The sequence below is a fragment of the Phyllostomus hastatus genome, unplaced genomic scaffold (assembly GCF_019186645.2).
Source record: "Phyllostomus hastatus isolate PE091 unplaced genomic scaffold, TTU_PhHast_1.1 phas_scaffold_60, whole genome shotgun sequence".
Lineage (NCBI taxonomy): Eukaryota > Metazoa > Chordata > Mammalia > Chiroptera > Phyllostomidae > Phyllostomus > Phyllostomus hastatus.
The window spans coordinates 10,644,550-10,662,662 of NW_025334038.1; the positions used below are offsets into that span (position 1 = coordinate 10,644,550).

The 18,113-nt window shown below is 45.0% G+C and overlaps 1 protein-coding gene across 5 annotated transcripts in view; it reads left to right on the forward strand.

The window, feature by feature from the left end:
* Positions 1-18,113, forward strand: part of MGAT5 (alpha-1,6-mannosylglycoprotein 6-beta-N-acetylglucosaminyltransferase) — a 341,618-nt gene that overhangs the window by 115,750 nt on the left and 207,755 nt on the right. For 4 of the 5 annotated variants that reach the window (XM_045825932.1, XM_045825930.1, XM_045825934.1 and 1 more), the window contains one exon: positions 9,132-9,499. In XM_045825932.1, coding sequence (XP_045681888.1) covers positions 9,259-9,499 — 241 coding nt within the window. In that variant the 5' untranslated portion in view covers positions 9,132-9,258. The remainder of the gene's footprint in view (positions 1-9,131; positions 9,500-18,113) is intronic. The other variant, XM_045825931.1, reaches the window with a different exon arrangement.

Here is an 18,113-nt window from a genome sequence, read left to right on the forward strand (position 1 = left end):
AACACTCTCTGGGCCTCCATGTCTTCCTCTGTAAATTCAGGGTTCGTACTTGCTTATTATTTTCTGAAGCAAATCTGATGTCTTCCAGTCTATATAAAGTCTGTATGTTAAAACTTATACATTTTAATTCATATTCCCTTTCAAAAGTGTTCATTAGGCAAGTGAGCTGCTCAGATGAAATTTGGTAAAATGGTGTGCAGTCATTTCAAAGTTAGCATCAGATTGATTTATATGTATGTGTACCACATTTTGGTTGCATGGTAGTGGAAATTCAGGTTCATCCTGATTGCAGATGGTAATTACTACTATTTTTTAAAACAATTTTCCACACACTCACGTTTAATGTAGTTGATACAGAGGCTGGAAATGAAGTAGTTGAAAACTGTTTCAAAGTTGAATCATTAACATTATCTAAAAATCTGGTGTTAATTCTTGTAATTAGGAAGTCAAACAAGAAATCGCTGAAACTTATAATTTATGACTGACTCTAATCTAGCGTTTAATTACTCATAATGTTCTCTGTCATACAGTTTTCCATGAGTGGCCACAGAAAGACTGGAATTTAATAAAACAAGTAAGCAAACTAGACCACTGCCAAGCATTACTTTCCTGACCAAAAAACACAGAAATTCAAAGTTCAAATTCTACATAGAGAAGTAGCTAGGGAAGTTTTGTTTTGAATCTCTAGAGTATACCTTGATACATATGTTTATATATGTCCCCAGTATCTTAAAACTTGGCATGCAAAAACTTTTCCTAACAAAATTTCTAAACAGAACACAATTAAAAAAATAAAATTAAAACATTTGTGGAACCTCTGAAACATCTCTAGGAATCCTGACCTCCATTGGAATAGCTTGAAAACCAGTAAGTAGGAGCACCGACCCCTCACTCATCCAGCTCTCTCAGGATTTGCGGTTCTTTCCCCCTTTTATACATACAGAAACTAACACAGACAGACTGGACTAGGATCACACAGTGGCATTAGGTGGAGAAAGCTGTAGATCAAAGATCTGCAGGCCTTGGGTGCAGGGTTCTCTCAGCTCCTCCTCAGCACCCCTGCATGACGTCCTCTGACCACCAGTGATGAAGCAAGCAGCCTCCATGGAAGGTCCTAGCACTGGTTTCCCCTCCCATTCTCTCAGTCCTGGACATTTTTCTTCCCTTAGTCACTGCCCCTTCCAGAATTCTTTTCTGGAGCTTTTCCCCTCTCCTTTTTCTCTTGTAGTTCCTGTCTACTACCATAACAGCTGTAGTTAAGCCCATCTATTTTAGGGCACAGTGATTGTCACTGGGATGTGGCAAGATCCTAGGGTAAAGGCTTCCAACAGGTGAGGTACCATCAGCAGTCTCAGGGAGCCAGGTTCCTTGTGCTTCACACCAGAAGGGGTCCTTGGAGTCATTGCTTACTTGTGTTCATCTCATTCCTACCATCCTGTCCTTTCATCTGCAACCACTGTGTGCAAGGCATGGCCATCTCTGGCATTTCCTGTCTCTGGGAAACGTAGTTAGAGATGAAAAAAAGGATTACTCTACAGAGCGGTAGGCAAGAAGCTCTCCAGAGCACAGACTGCTGCGAATGCCCAAGGAGAATGAGCATTCCTCTCTCTGGGAAGCTTGATACAGGAGGTGGGGTCCAGTTGTGAGATGGGGTGGGATTTCCCAAGGTAGCTTGGATGAGCATAGCAGACTCAAGATTTCTTGAAAGTTATTGCATAGGATGAGGCTAAAAATAGACCTTCGTTTGCTTATCCATTTGTCAGTTGGTAGCCACCAGTAGAAGACAGATATGAAGTAGTTTGGGTGGTGCGTGGTTAGGACAGAAGAGGTATGCTAAGTTAGAGTGGTACTGCCCCATGTGAATGTTGGACCAGCAAGCAGTGATGGGATTGTCCTGTAGGGCTGTTGGAAAAGATCAGGTTGGTGTGGTTGGGGCTGGCACTGCTCCTGGAGGGGTGGTCATTTCCCATTTCATTCATCCTCTGAAGAGACAGGTTTCGATATAAGAAATGGGGCATTGGGTGGGCATCTAAAGGAAATGCTCCATCAGTCTGCTTTTTAGTCCCTCAGTACTGGTTTGTTTTTCATGGTGTTCTCAGGTGGTTCGAGAAATTAGCATCAAGGCAGGCAGGCCATGAGTCATCTGATTGGTGGCCTGTGAGATTGTTCCAGAGCATGGAAGAAATAGCTATGTCTGTTGAGCTGGTGGCAAATTTCTCCATGTAATTTCATTTTGTTGCTAGGTGGTCAGCCCTTAGTAATGGTACAGCCTGGGCTTGGCCTTTCAGTAGGGAATGAGGGAAGAGCTGGGTCCTCGTTGGACTGGGAGGCTTCTCAGCCCACCTCCAAGTACAGCTCCTCCTCCACCCCCAGCTTTGGAGGTGGGTTTTTCCTCCCCCTGCCTCTCAGCTTTATTGAGATATGATTCACATATACAGTTCTCCCATTTAAAGTGTGTTATTCAGTGACTTTTAGTGTATCCACAGAATTGTGTATCTTCACCACAAATTTTAGAACATTTTCTTGACCCTCCAGAATAAACACCCCATGCCTTAGTTGTGCCCTCCCAATACCCCATCCCCTCAAGTCCTAAGCAACTGCTATTGTACTTGCTGTGTCTATGGGTTTGCCCATTCTAGACATTTCATTTAAATGGAGTCATTGTGGACTTTTGTGGCTGCCTTTTCTTTTTCCTTCATTTAGAATAATGTTCAGGGATTATCCGTGTTGGAGCACATATCAGTACTTCATTTCTTTCTATTGACAATATTCCATTGTGTGACTGTACCACATTTTGCTTATCCATTTGTCAGTTGGTGGACATTTGGGTTGCTTCATTTTTTATTTATTATGAATAGTGTTGCTGTGAACATTAGTGTACAGATTTTTGCATGGACATATGTTTTCATTTCTATTGGGAGAATTCCTGGGAGCAGGGTTGTCTGGGTCATATGGTAGCTCTGGGCTTACCATTTGAGAAACTGCCAAAATATTTTCCACACCAGCTGCACCCTTGCACATTCCCACCAGCAGTATGTGGGGCTGCAGTTTCTCTGCATCCTCACTAACACTTGTTCTTATATGCTGTTTTTTTTTTATTATAGCCATGCTAATGAGTGTGAATTGGCATATCATTGTGATTTTGATTTGCATTTTCCTAATGGCTATTGATGTTGAGCAGCCTTTTGTGTGCCTTTTTTTTTGCATTTTTAAATTTTCTTTCCTGTGTCAAGGCTTTTTATTTAATATGTAATCTTATTTTTTTCCATTACCATTTAGTCTCCTTATAGTCCCCATCCCTAGTAGTCACCACCCTGTTGTTCATGTCCATGAGTCCTTTTTGCTTTTTGCTCAAACTCTCTACCCCCTAACCTCCCCTCCCACCACTGGCTGTCATCTGCTCTCCATCTATGAGTTTGTATCTGTTTTGCTTGTTAGTTCAGTTTGTTTGTTAGATTCCACATATGAGTGAAATTATATGGTATCTGTCTTCCTCTGACTGGTTTATTTCACTTAGCATAATGTTCTCTGGGTCCATCCATACTGGTGCAAAGGGTAAAATTTTCTTCTTTATGGCTGAGTAGAATTCCTTTGTGTAAATGTCCCATAGTTATTTTATCCACTCATCTACTGATGGACCCTTGGGCTGCTTCCATATCTTGGCAATTGTAAATAACACTGCAATGAACATAAGGGTGTTTGTGTTCTTTTGAATTAGTGTTTGGGGTTCCTTCAGATATATTCCCAGAAGTGGGATCCCTGGGTTAAAAGGCAGATACATTTTTAATTTTTTGAGGTGTCTCCATACTGCTTTCCACAGTGGCTGTACCCATATACATTCCCATCAACAGTGTGAAAGGGTTCCCTTTCTCCACATCCTCTCCAGCACTTGTTTTTTGGTTTATTGATGATAGCCATTCTGACAGATGTGAGATAGTAGCTCATTTTGGTTTTAATTTGCATTTCTCTGATGATTAGTGACCTTGAGTATCTTTTCATATGTCTACTGGCCATCTATCTATATGTCCTCCTTGGAGAAGTGTCTATTCAGGTCCTTTGCTCATTTCTTAAATGGATTGTTTTATTGGTGTTGTTTTATAAGCACTTCATAAATTTTGGATATTAACCCCTTACCAGATGTATTGGTGAAACCAATTGGTGAATCTGCTGCCTCGCTGGGCCGCCAGCCGCTGCCTTGCAGCGACTCCTCTCTGCCCAGCTTCCTGTCTCCACCCCTCCTACCAGTCTGGATGAATGTGTCTTCTTTAACTCCTTGGTTGTCAGACTTCCGTACAGTTTGATTTTCTGTCAGTTCTGATTGTTTTTTGTTTTTAAATTGTAGTTATCCTTCTTTTGCTTGTGCGAGGAGGCACAGTGTGTCTACCTGTGCCTCTGTCTTGGCCAGAAGTCTTTCCTTCTATTTTAAATGATAGCCTTGCTGGGCAAGTTCTTGTATTTCATCACCTTGAATATTTTACACCACTCCTTTCTGGCCTGAAATGTTTCTGTTGAGTAATCAGATGAGAGTCTAATTGGTGCTTCCTTGTAAGTAACTACCTGCTTTTCTCTTGCAACTATTAGGACTCTCTCCTTGTCTTGAAAGCCTTTTCATTTTAATTATAATGTGTCTTAGTGTAGGCCTCTTTGTGTCCAACTCATTTGGGACCCAGAGCTTCCTGAACTTGTGCAGCTTTTTCCTTCACCGCATTAGGGAATTATCATTTATTATTTCTTCAAATATGTTCTTGATCCCTTGCTCGCTCGCTTCTCCTTCTGTGATTCGAATGTTGTTACACTTCCTGTTGTCCAGAATGTGTCTTAAGCTGTCCTCATTTTTTTAATTCTTTTTTCTTTTCACTGCTCTACCTGTTTTTTTCTACATTGTCTTCTAAATCACTGATTCAGTCATGTGCTTCATCTAACCGACTGTTTATTCCTCCAAGTATATTATTTATCTCAGATATTGTGTTATTTATTTCTGACTGATCCTTTTTCATGGTTTCTATGCCTTTTTCATGCTGTTGAGTATCCTTGTAATCATTACTCTAAACTATCTGATAAATTGCTTACTTCCATTTCATCTAGTTCTTGCTAGAAAATTATCTTATTCTTTCATATGGGATCTGTTTCCTTGTCTTCCCATTTTGGCTGCTGCTTTGTATTTTCTGCCTTAGATGTTAAAGTAATTAGCCACTAATCTGGACAGTTGTTAATCTAATCAATCTGTGATCAGCAGTCAGGCTTAAGCACCACAGGGCAGGCAGAGTGATTCCTGTGGGTAGGGCTATTGCTTCCTCTCAGGCTGATGCCATTCAGAGAGGAGTGCTCTCGCCTAAGAGAGATGGCTCCTGCTGTATGGGGAATGATTCAGCATGTGGATCCTGGCTGCTGTTCCCTCAGTTCTCTCCCAGGCTCACCAACCCCAGACTCTCCTCAAGCATCTCTAGTCCACTCTGCCCTTCCTTTGCCAGGACCCAGGGTAAGTGGCTGCAAACAAAATTTTGTGTGTTGGTCCTTTAAAAGGCTTTCTGCATTTCTAGCCATCTCTCCCTGGATGATAGAACTTGTGCTATTTTTATAGCTGGATGATATCTGTGCTCCTTTCCAGCTCTGGTGCTGTAGGCTGGGGAGCTTAGCTTGGGGTTTAGACCACACACTTCTCAGGGGGAATCCCCTGGACACAGAAATATACCTCCGGAACCTCAGCTGCCACCCTTGGGAGTCCAGCCAGCTCTCTCATACCTCCTCTACACACCCTATCAGTCACATTGTGCTGAAGTGTTTTCTTCTGTCTGTCTTTGGTTGTAAGGCTTCTCTCCAGCTAGTGTTCAGTTGGTTATTCAAGATAATTTCTCTAGAATTTAGTTGTAATTCCAGATTGATCCTAGGAGGAAGTTAGGGTAGCTTCCACTGACTCCTCCACCATCTTGGATCTCCAGTGTCTGCTTTATTTTTTTAATTAAAAGATTTGATGCATTTTCTTGCCAAAGATCTTTGACCACATTTGGAAAGGTGGAAGCGAGATACTGTGTTGAGGAGTGAAGAGGGAAAAAAAGAAGTGAGTGCGGCTCTTTTAAGAATCGCAGGAGTAGAGGAAACGCATATTAGGGTGGTTAGTGGCAGTGATTGATCTAGAAGTTTAACTCATTGCAAACAGACTTGGTGCAGACTTCTTTCTGGAGGAGAGCAGAAGAGGTGATGGCTTCCCTGGCAGTCATCACTTGGCGTCACTGGTGACAAGGCCTTCTGAGATATGCTGTCTAGCCCTTTTTTGTGCCTACCATATCCACTGGGCTAGGTTGTTGGAAGGTCTATAGGCAGGCAGATTCTTGGCCTGACAGACAACTTTTTAATCACTATTGTTCTTTATCAAAAAGAAGGTCCAGCCACTTCCTGAGGAACTAGGGGCACTGGCTACTAGATAATCAGCCCCTTGAGGGAGGGACCTCTGTCATGTTTGTTACTCAGTCCTCAGGACCCAATGGCAGCAGTGCTCAGCACATGCTTGTAGAACGAATGGAAGCAGCAAAGATGGCAGGTGCTGCCCAGCATTTAGAGAGGCCAGAAAAATGCCATAGTGCCCAGATTACTGGTTCACTTAGTCACTGAGTATTTTATTGTGCCCCTGTCCTCAGTGTCTTTCTCTGAAAAGGTATGTGGGGAATCCCGTAGAGCAGGGGTGTCAAACTGATTTTCACTGGGGGCCACATCAGCTTCAAGGTTGCCTTCAAAGGGCTGAATGTAATTTCAACGCCTTAACAGTTAAGGATTAGTTACATTTATACAGTCCTAAAATTATTTTGGCCCTTTAAAAGCAACTGTGAGGCTGATGTGGCCCCCAGGGAAAATGAGTTTGACACCCTTGCCTTACAGGATGTCCTGGGATTCCACACAGACACCGATAGAACAGCCAAGGCAGCAGCAGGCAGTGTTTTAAACTGCAGAGTAGGAAAGAGCATCATAGGCTGGAGCGGTGGGGAAAGTGGTCTGAAGCTGCTGGGTCAGGTGCAGGGGCAGGGGCAAGGCAAGGCCAGCCAGGTGCTGGGAGCAGCCTCCGTGGAGACGGGGAGGCCCTGAGAAGGTTGGCAAGGCTATGGTGATAGAGCAGCAGGTGTGGAGGGTGGGGATGGTGCAGAGGAACTTACTTAGGTGATAAAGTGGAGTGAGAGGGACTTTAGGCCACCTTGTGTTAGCAGTGGGGTGGGGCGACATGATGGTGGCAACCCTCTGCCTGAGTCAGAGGCTCTCACACTTGAGCAAGCATCAAAATCACATGGAGGGCTACTAAAGCACAGGCTGCTCTGTCCCTCACCCCTGCGCCCAGAGTTTCTGACTCCATGGGTCTGAAGTGGGGCCTGAGATTTGCATTTCTCACTTTTGCTCTTGTTGCTGCTGAGTCAGGGGCCCCACTTTGAAAATGACTGGTCTAGAATTTTCTTGTTAAGGACCAGTACTAAACATTTTAGCCTCTTAGCTATGCATGATTTCAGTCACATATTCTTATTTGTCTCTTTTTACAGCCCTTTTAGCATGTGCAGGCCACTCTTGACCATAGATACACAGGCAGGTTGGAGAGGAGGGGTGGTGTAAGGAAGGCAGAGTCTCATTTCCTGGCTCCCGATTGGTCCCTAGATGTTCTGTCCTCTGCTCCGTGGTGCATCTCCCTACACCTTTGTTTTTTATTCTCTAAAACAGGCATAATATTAATGGTTCTTACCATATGAGACTCTTACAAGAGTTCAGTGAGCTAAGGCACAAAAAAACATTAACCACAATGCGTGGGACATACCTAGATTTTATTTTTTACTGTTAGCACTGTAGTGGCACTACCCACTACAGTGACTCTTGATAGGCAAGGTGGATAGGAAGAGTCGGTGACTCTTGATAGGCAAGGGAAGGGCAGTGAAAGAGGAAGACCAACATAGATTCCCTGCATCGCACACTGAAAGTGCTAAGGTTTTGTTATGGTTTCTTCTTAGGTTGTTCACAGAGAAGAGTCTTGAACTGAAACTTGTGCACACTGTGAATACCTCCTGGCTTAGTCCCCCGCAGGAGACCCTTGCTCAGCCTTTCCCTTGGCACACTTAGAAAATGGTGTCCTTTTTAAGCTGGGTGGTTCTTGGGCCCAGGACTCTGCCTGGGGCCAGGGGGGTTCTCTAGCTGGATATCTTAGCCCACCTGCAATTCATTTGCAGCTTATGTTTCTGCCCTATTTGTTGGGAAGCCTTGATTTAGGACCTAGCCTGTGCTGATACCAGATAGGATCTGGTTGCATTACCTTTTTTTTTTTTTTTTTGTAAATTAAAGTACAGTTGACATACAGTAGTATATTTGTTTCAGGTATACAAACATACTGATTTAACATTTGTATTCCTTATGATGTGATGGGCAGAGGAAATGCCTTTTAACTTCGTGTTGCCCGATGGCATGAGTGAAACAGAGAACCGCAATAAAGCAGGTGGGCGAGCACTCCACATTTCCTGTGAGAAGTGTGCTGGTGAAAAGTGAGGTATAGCTTTCACTCATGGCAGGGAGAACTGAAGGACCTCCGAGTACCCTGGCACAGCCTCTCTGTGCTGGTACCTGGGAGAGGCCACTTGGTGGCCCAGAGAGATTCACCTTGTCTCTGGACACTGCTAATGAAAGCTGGCCATGCATAAGTAATAGGAGGGCTCTCTCCCCTTTCCTTGTCTGATTACCCCTGGGGGGCATCCACTTTCTTGCTCACCTGTCCAGCTGCACGCTCTAATCCTTACCAGAACACAGAATAATGACTTTGTAAGCTCACATTACAGACGTACAAAAGTGCCCTGGGGCGATACAGCTCCACCCTCCACTTGGGTTTCTGCTGACATTCAATGAAATATCCTTCCATCTCCTCCTTACCTTGCAAAACAAACTTCCTGTTTTGAACTTGGGCCAGACTGGAACAGCTCTGCTACACTTGTTAACACACTGAGACACACATTTACTCCTCTGTATTTGTACAGCTTTTTGTCCCCTGGATACTAAACTAGCAAATTAAGAAAAAAAGGAAGTTCACATTTTACAGTTAAGTGAAACCAGGGTTTCTGGTTTATTTTACTGTGTTTTGCCCCAGCCACCATGCTAACTTTCCTCCTTCTTCACAGCAGAATGAAAGAGAGGAATGGAAATCGGCTGACGCAGGAGCCGGAGTGAGATGTTCGGCACTGCCGTGAACATGCATTTCTTTTCTGCGCTTTAAGAGCCGACGGCAGGTGACGTTGCCGGAGAGCAATGGCTCTCTTTACTCCATGGAAGTTGTCCTCTCAGAAGCTGGGCTTTTTCCTTGTGACTTTTGGCTTTATTTGGGGTATGATGCTCCTGCATTTTACCATCCAGCAGCGAACTCAGCCTGAGAGCAGCTCCATGCTGCGTGAGCAGATCCTGGACCTCAGCAAGAGGTACATCAAGGCACTGGCAGAAGAAAATAGGAATGTGGTGGACGGACCATATGCTGGTGTCATGACAGCTTATGGTAAGTGCTGTGCTTCTGGGCTTCTTGATTGAACATGATTTTGCCTCAAAAGGACCCTAGAATCCCTCAGACTTGGTCTTGTCGTGGATTGAGTGTGTCCCTTGCCACCGCCTTCATGGCGGTGAATTGCACACAAAGGGACACTTTTAGAAAGTTGAAGCAATGCCCTTTGGGAGGTTCTGAGCTCTTGTACACACTGACAGCCCCAGTAGCAATGGGGGAGAACAGTTAGTATTCTGTTGCTTGTATTTGCAGTTAGCTTTTCCTCCCTCAACACATTTCTGGATTGTATGATTTCATCTGGGAGTATGATCAGGAAATGTAGAAAAATAGTCTCATTATCTTTCCCTAAACAAAACTTAATTAGAACTGGTAGACTGAGGTAAACAGGCTGGGGAGGAATGTTCTGTGGACGCCAAGAAACTCAGAGCCAGTGTGTGCCTCCCTCTGGCTAATGTGCAGGACATCAGGGCTGCGTGCTGGCTAATAGCTTTAACCTTTGACTTCTTCAGAGTTTATTGCTCTTATTTCTTGCCCTTGACTCTAAGTGCTCGCACTTTGAAAGAAATCTTTTTGTACTCGTTGCTTTTTTTGTCAGGTGGCTTAAACCCTTTTTAAAATGAGGTTCAGTAAAAAAATATGCATATGGTATTTCATTTATTTTTCTTTTGGCAAAATTTATGCTTAATATAGAAAAATTTGGAAGCTGAGACCAGCAAAAAAAACAGTAAGAAAAAATAAAATCATGCAAAATACTATGCTAAAAAATAACCACAATTAACATTTTAGTTTATCTCTTTCTGATATTTTATATATGCACATGAAACTACACATAAAAATATATAGAGACACAAAGTACTTATGAAAACATATACATAACTACAAAACAAAAATTCCAAAAGAAATTTAGATCATACCATGTTTTAGAGAAGCCACTTCCCAGGTCTGCTGTAGTCACCGAGGATTGGAATGGACTTGGTCTGTGGGATGACCTGTTGCTGTTCAGTGACATGTCTAGTCTTTGGATGGAGAATTCAGTGGCCTCTGGGTTTCAGACCCCAAGGTGTGATATAGATGAGATACAAGAATGGGGTTGGGTGAGGAGAAAAATGGTGATGGTCCATCTCAGGACCCAATCAAGGAATGTCCCCTGACATATGTAGAATCCAAATGATGATTCCTGAAAATGTATAGCATCCGGTTGAAGCATGAGTTCAGATACAGGAAATCACGCTCAATTACATATATATATATTCCTTTCTTTTTGAAAGGATCCAGGAAACTTGGTTAGTTTTTAGTTTTACACACACACACACACACACACACACACACACACACACATTTTTTTGGCAAGGAGAAAATGGTGGTCTTTAGCATACAATGTGGAAATTCTCTTCCACTGCCTACTGTTTGAATGATCACACTGTCTGTGTTTGGTCTATTCCCTCATGGTTTGGCCATGCCTGTAGACATCAGCTGCTAATATGTCTAAATACAATGCCACCTTTTTTGATTTGATGGATTACTAAAAGGAAACTCCATTTGGAAAGCCTATATTGAAAAACAACTAAGTCATTTTTAGACAGTGCTTTTTTAAACTGCTAATTGACTTCACACTTCTGTAATACAGGGTGGGGCAAAACTAGGTTTACAGTTCTTTGCTATGGAAAATAATAATAATAATACAAAAGTAAACTATGTTTCATGTACTCACACTGTAAACCTACTTTTTCCCCACTCTGTATTTCCTGTCTGTTATTAGTAAACCACCAGAAAAAAAATAAATGAAGCAAATTGTCATGATTAGTATTGCCAGTGTGTGATAAGTAAGCATAACAAAATAGATGACAGCTGGGGGGCTGGTGTTAGGGAGTGGAGGGATCGAGCAAAAGGGAAAAAGGACTCAGGGACATGGACAACAGAGTGGTGATTGCAGAGGGTTTAGGGGCATAAGAGGAATAAATGGTAATGGAAAAGAAATAAAAAATAAAATAGGTGCTGTTTTCAAGTGTCTGGTTTAGTGTATCCCGTTCGGGAGTGAAAAGGGAGGAGTCCAGTACTGGCTTCCTCCTTCTGTTTATCTCCACCTAGCGAATGTTTTCCATAGGAAGGAAAGAAGCAATGGATGGTAAATACAGATTTTCCGTTTCTCTAGTTTTGACCACTTTTATTTCTTGTGTACTGCTAAATATCTCATAGGGTAGGTGTCTGCTACATTCTAAAGGATAGTGATCTGGTCTTAGCTTTTCATCCTCACAGAGATGCTATGGTTTTCAGAAAGTTACCAGCCCCCAGAATAGTATGTTAGATTTCAACCCCCTTGTATGCTTATAATCATAAAACCCTAGAGCTCAAAGAAACTTCAGAAATGTATTTTCTCTTCCTTCCTTTATAGATGACCCTTAGCAAAGTGATCTTTTCTTTCTCAAAAACAACAAAGAAATAACTACATAGACACCATCAGCAAGTCTTAGCTCACACTGCTATTTTTCTGTCATTTAATCAACTTGGTATGTCAGTCAAAATGGTCTTCGGAGCTGAGTTTCTGGCATTTAATTGGACTGTGCATGTGTGCTTGTGGCATTGGAATCATCAAATCATCATGTGGTGAAATCCTAAGTCAGGGTTTCTGACCTCGGCACCGTTGACACTGTGGCCTGGATAAGTCTTTGTTCTGGGGGCCCTGTTTGTGCATGGTAGGATGTTTAGCAGCATCTCCGGTGTCTCAACCCACTGGATACCAGTAGCACCTCCCCAGATGTGACACTCAAAATGTTTTGAGATACAGGGGCCAAAATGCCTCCCTTCCCACCTTGGAAAACCAGTGCACTAAGAGTAGAGACAGCAAACACTACCTAACAGCATCTTCTTCTGGAAGTTCTTAAGCAGATAACTGTTTTTTGTTCTTTAAAATGTAACAGCCTGTCTCCCTCCCTGGTTCCCAATTCTGGGCACCAGCCATGGGACTGAACAAGATGGTATAGTGCACATCAAGCCCCGGAATCCTGAAGAGCCATTCTGATGATGTTGCTTCCCTGGTAATTCACCAGTACCAGACATAGACAAATCAGCAGGGAGGTAGCCCTGGCAGTTGATGCCATATGTCTGATGGAGATGCAGAGACTGAAAGATGGTTCAGTGGTTTAGCTGTGCTGGTGGAGTGGGGAAGAGGGTGCCTGAGTCATCAATTTGCAGTTTCTTTTTGTCTCACAAATGTACCTATAGACAGAATCTGCCTAGAATCTTCTCTGAAAGAGTGAAGAGCTGATCCTGTAGGGTTGGGATCTGTCTCTGGTTTGAATGAATCCAGTTAATAGACAAAGGAAAAAAACCGTTCCTTTTCCTAACCTCATATTGGTATTATCAGAAGTTGCTAGTATGCTGTAAATGTTTTTTATGCTGTGGCAGGTGTTTGAAGAACCATGGTGGCTGATTTCAGATTGTTACTGGTTTATTGGAATCCCTGACTTGAAATCCTAGAGCAGCAGGGTTCAGTCAAATTCAGACCTTTGCCTGTTTGTGCAAATAAAATTTTATTGCAAGCCTACTACTCCCATTTGTTTATAGTAACTGTAATAACTAAAAACCATGATAACACCAGAGTTTATTTCACATAACATCTAAAACATGCTGACTCCATCTTTCGGCAGTGACCTTAGTCCATTCTAAAGCACTCATCTGATTATGTCTGTCCTTGACTCAGGAATTTCCTAGGACTCCCATGGTCTAAGGCATAGTCAGCAAACTGTGGCTCCCTGTTTTTGTGTGCTGTGTCTTGGAACTCAGCACACCCCTTTGAGGTGTCGTCTGTCTGCTTTTGATCTACAGTGGCAGAGCTGCATAGTTGCCACTGAGACAGCAGAGCCTAAGACATTTGCTGTCTGCTGTTTTGCCAAAAATCTTGGTCTCTGCTCTAGATAGTCCCTGGTCAGGCTTTCTGCCTACAGGAGATATTGCGTGCTGTCCTCAAGACTCCTTCACCTTTGCATTTGCATTCACTCAAGGCATCTTCAGGAGGCACACGTGCCAACGCTACATTTCTCCGTCCTCTGGAAATGCTTCTGAACATCACGTTGAGAGTTGAGTGGTTAGATACCTGGGCTTTGGAGCCAGCCAGTTTGGCTTTGCCACCTCATGGCTGTGTGGCCTGGGCCCTGGTGGCACAAACCACTGTGGAGTGGGCTACCACTGCATGCCTGGCCAGGTGGGTGTGAAGCATGAATGAGGTGATGCGTGTCAGGTGCCTGATGAGCAATTGCTGTTTGTAATTTGTCTGACTTGGCCTCAAACAACAGAACTTTTAAATGGTATCTTCCCTTTCACATCCTTTTTGGTAATTTGAAAAGAGACTCTTGAACTTCTTTTGGGATTTGGTAATTCAAAAGTGGTGCCTGGAAGGTGTCCTGGGCAGCCTGTGTGGAACAGTTGGAGCATTCATTCTTGGGGTGTGGCGGGCATTTCTGTGGGCTGCTCTGTCACTCCCAAGAAGAGTGTGTGGAGCCAGAGCTCCCTGCAGCGCAGCCTCCACTGCATCCCCCAGGCCAGCATGGCAGGGCCATGCCTGTCAGTGCCTTCGCCGGAATCGCGTCATGCATGGTGTCACTCACCCCAGTCAATGCCGTTCTTGTTTCTACGGAGAATCGATTTCTTTCTCTGATGGCCTGACCCAAATTCTCATTCTCAGTGATCACCTCTTGTCTAACAGGCCAGGTCCACTTGTGTTCTCTAGGTAACAGGAACGGAAACCTGAGGTGATGAGAGATTCCCCCCACCCCCCATCTTTCTCACCTGCCTGTTTCTCTGGGTGCTGGGATGCTCTGCCCTGGACAACTCACCGGCTCGGACTGAAGCGGGTGTGGGCCCTCCGTTTCTCTGCCACCCCTCTCCCCACCAATATCCTGTTTTCCTGCTCCCCGGCTCCCCTGACCTCTAGGTCTCCACGCCTGCCCTGCCTTCTCTCCTGTCTCCTGGTTCCCTGAATTTCTTGGGCCTAGACTGTCCCCTGGATTGGCTCTTACTCTTCGAGCCTGGCCCTAGAGAAATGTCTGTCCCATTGGCTGGTGTATGGCAGTGCCATCTAAGCTTTGTGCGTGCAGCTGGAAAGTGGCGGACAAGGTCCCTGTCTTGTGGAGGCTGTGTTGATATTGGAGGGAGAAATAATAAACAAGAGAATGTTGGATAATAATAAATTCTGAGAAGAAAAATGACACAGGAGCCCTGACTGGTAAGGCTCAGTGGGTTGGGCATTGTCCCACAAAGCAAAAGGTCTCCGGTTCAGTTTCCCATCAGGGCACATGCCTGGATTGTAGGTCCGGCCCAGGTTGGGGTGTGTACAAGAGGCAACTGATTGACATTTCTCATATTGATGTTTCTCTCCTTCCCTTCCCCTCTCTCTAAAAATTTTAAAAAAAAGTATTTTTTAAAAGGAAAATGACAAAGGAAGATGTGATTTTTTTATGGAGTTTAAAGTGAAAGTGAGTTTATTAGTGAAGCAGTGAGACAGAGAAGAGACTACTCTGACAAAGAGTAGTCAAGTACTTTTTTGACTTTTTTTTTTAAGTAGTTGAGGGCTACTTTCCATGAGAAAGTCAAGGAAAGCCTCTCCCAGGAGGTGTCTTGCTAGCTCAAGTTACAACAAGAAGCTGCTGGGCAGGAAGGGAAGAGGGAGGTTGAGGCGGAGCCAGCTAGGCAGAAGACAGGGCGTGTGCCAGGCTCTGAGGCCGCGTGTGTGCTCTGGGGCAGAGCAGGCTGCTGCAGCTGGAACTGAGTGGGCACAAGGGCCGCCCCCTGGAAGGGGCCGTTGGCTGGGAGGCTGGGAGAGGGCAGCAGGCAGGGTGGCCATGTGATTGTGTCTCACAGTCTATGGGAAGGGGAAGGAGATGAGGGGGATGGGTGTTCTTGTGGGTGAGCTAGGGCATTAGCCCTGTTATCTGCTGTCACTTCCTCGGGGGGTGGGGAGCATAGGGAGGAAGTAAGTTCTTACTTCCTTAAGGAAGTAAAGAACCAGGGTAGGGCTTTTGGGTGCTGGTCAGGAGCAGTGGTGTAGTAGCTGCTTTGGGTGTCAGGTGGCCCTTGTTGGCCTGGGGTGCCCTCTTTGAAGACATTAACACCATTTTCTGTGTTAATGTGCTCAAAAGCCAGTAGGAGGCACCCTCGGTGACACTGGCATGGCTGCCTGGCGTGGCCCTGGAAAGGCAGCCCCTGCTCTGAGTTGAAGACCTAGGTAACCTTGTGAGAGTCAGACAGCAACTTTTACACATGTTTTGTTCCACCTCTCCTATGAAAAAGTAGAAGGAAAACTTAATTTGGATTTTATTAGACATAGAGACCTATAAAGGGTTTTTCATTTTTTCTTTTTGCCTATGTTCTACAACTGTGAAGGGACTGTTTTGCAGGGCGGGGGCACTGTGGAAAACCACCGACACCGAGGCAGAAGTTCTGGGCCTTGAGTGCAGTGCACTGTTCCTGGAGTGAAGGTGGCAGGGCTGTGCGCTCTGTCTGAGGCGGCCCTGGGAATCCATGGTGATGTGGCCGATGTGACTAAGGAAAGGGATTTCTGCTTCCAGAAGCTTGGAATCTACAAAATGGGCCTCTCTGGGCTCGGAGCTTTTTCAGTGATGCCGTGGTTGAGGCCCAGCCCACCCAGCAGCCCGTGCGTGCCAGGATGCACACACAAGCACCCCCCTAGAGTCTGGAAGACTGAGGAGGGCCTCCCAGGGTCAGGTGGGAGTGCAGTCAGGACAGGCACCTCTGGAAGGAGCTGGAGCCTCATCCTTCTACACCTTTGTCACCTAGGCTTCTCTCTCGTGCCACACCACCTCAGGTGTGATCCGCATCCTGACCCGAGAGGGGAAAGCACGAGCGAGGGCCCCAGAGCAGGCTCCCTCGTCTGGCTTGGTGGCCACAGCCCCTCTTCCTGGCTCAGTCTTGGTGTCCTGCCCCTGTCAGAACTGCTTGGGCAGGCCTCTTGCCACTGTGCCACCCATAGAGCCGCTTGCCCTTCTCATGTCATCAGCCTTGGCACGCACTGACTGCTAGGACCAGCAGTTGGGTCTGGATAAGCATTTTTCTGTCTTTGAGCCTCTGCATCAGCTCTTTCCTCCACCTACAAATCTTCCGTCCAGATGGCTTACCCCTTGCTCTCCTGTTCTCTCTCCATTCTCACTCTTCTCAACACTTAAACTATTCAGCATCACATATTTATTGTACTTGATCATCTCTGTCCCTCACTTAGAACGCAAGCCCACAGAGCATAGGTATTTTTGTCTATTTTGTTCCCCAGGGCTTAGTGCATGCCTGACACATAGTAGGGACTGTGAGTGGTTAGCAGTCCCACCCCTAGAGTCCATGTGTGGTACAGCTGCAGTTAGGGCTACTTTGAAAATCAGAGTAATGTTTTTAGTGAGACAGGAAATGAGGAGAGATTCCCTGTGGATTCCATGCTTAAGAGACTCCAAGTAGCTATTATGCGTAATCCTGTCATAGGGAACCACTGTTTATTCTGGAAGGCAGTGAGAGAGTGTTTATCTGTGGCTTGTGGAAGGGGTCCTTAACTAGATGTGTGACCATGGGCAAGTCACTGATATTTTAAGAGCCTGCTTCCTCTGATTAAATAGAAGATTGTAATATTACTTACTTCATAAGATTCTTGTAAGAATTACATGTGACTGAGCTTATTAGAGCCCTGAGATTAATAAAGAGCCTTCGTTACAGTGAGTTATCACTAACCCTGGCCTGCACGTACCTGCATCTGTGACCACCCAACCAAAATTGCCCGTAAACCTAACATTGCTTATTCCCTTGAATGCAGGGCTTCAGGAACCTCTTTATGTAGCTGCCCTTAGCATTTCCCCGGGAGAATGAGGCCCAACCAGACACCCTCTCCTACACAAGGACAGGTTCATCCACCAGAAGCACCCGGGCTGCTTTAAGGAGAGCAATGCTGGGCGCCACACCATCTGGGGTTTGGAACTGCTGCTCTGGCCCCTAGAGAGGTGGCATTGGGCTCCTCACGGGGCCCCTTTCTAAGGGTGTGTTAGTGGCACATTTTAGAAATAGGAGGTGTGATTGTTACTGCCTTGTTGGAAAGAGAAGGCTTCCCTCTCTAGGCTGTGAGGTAGCTCACTCAGTCTCTGAAGGGGGCACACCGGGGGACATTTCTGTGTGGATGGTGAGCCAGAGAACACACCCTAGAGTCAGGTTGGTGACCTTGGGCAACAATGGGCTTGACCTCTTCAAATCTGAGTTCTTTTCTCTTCTATAAAAAAGCAAAAATGCTTGACTCCTACTCTGTGTAGCTGGCTAGTTAGGGAAATTGAGAGAAAGGCCCAAGAATGTCATTCTGGATATTTACAGGTTCCGTAAAGCACGTGATATCATTAACAGGCATAGACATGATCTTTTCTCAGATTCTGCTGCCTAGAAAGTTTCTTAAAATGCCAGTGACACCCCCTGCAGTCCCTCAGGAACAGCACTCACTGCTAGGTGTGAGTCGGAATCAGAGCGTATATCCACACTTAAATCCTAACCCAGGAGAGAGTGTTGGGCAGTGATGCTGAGCATCTGAGCTGCCCTGAGCTGCCCTGTCACTCTGTGATGGCCAGCAACTCCCTTC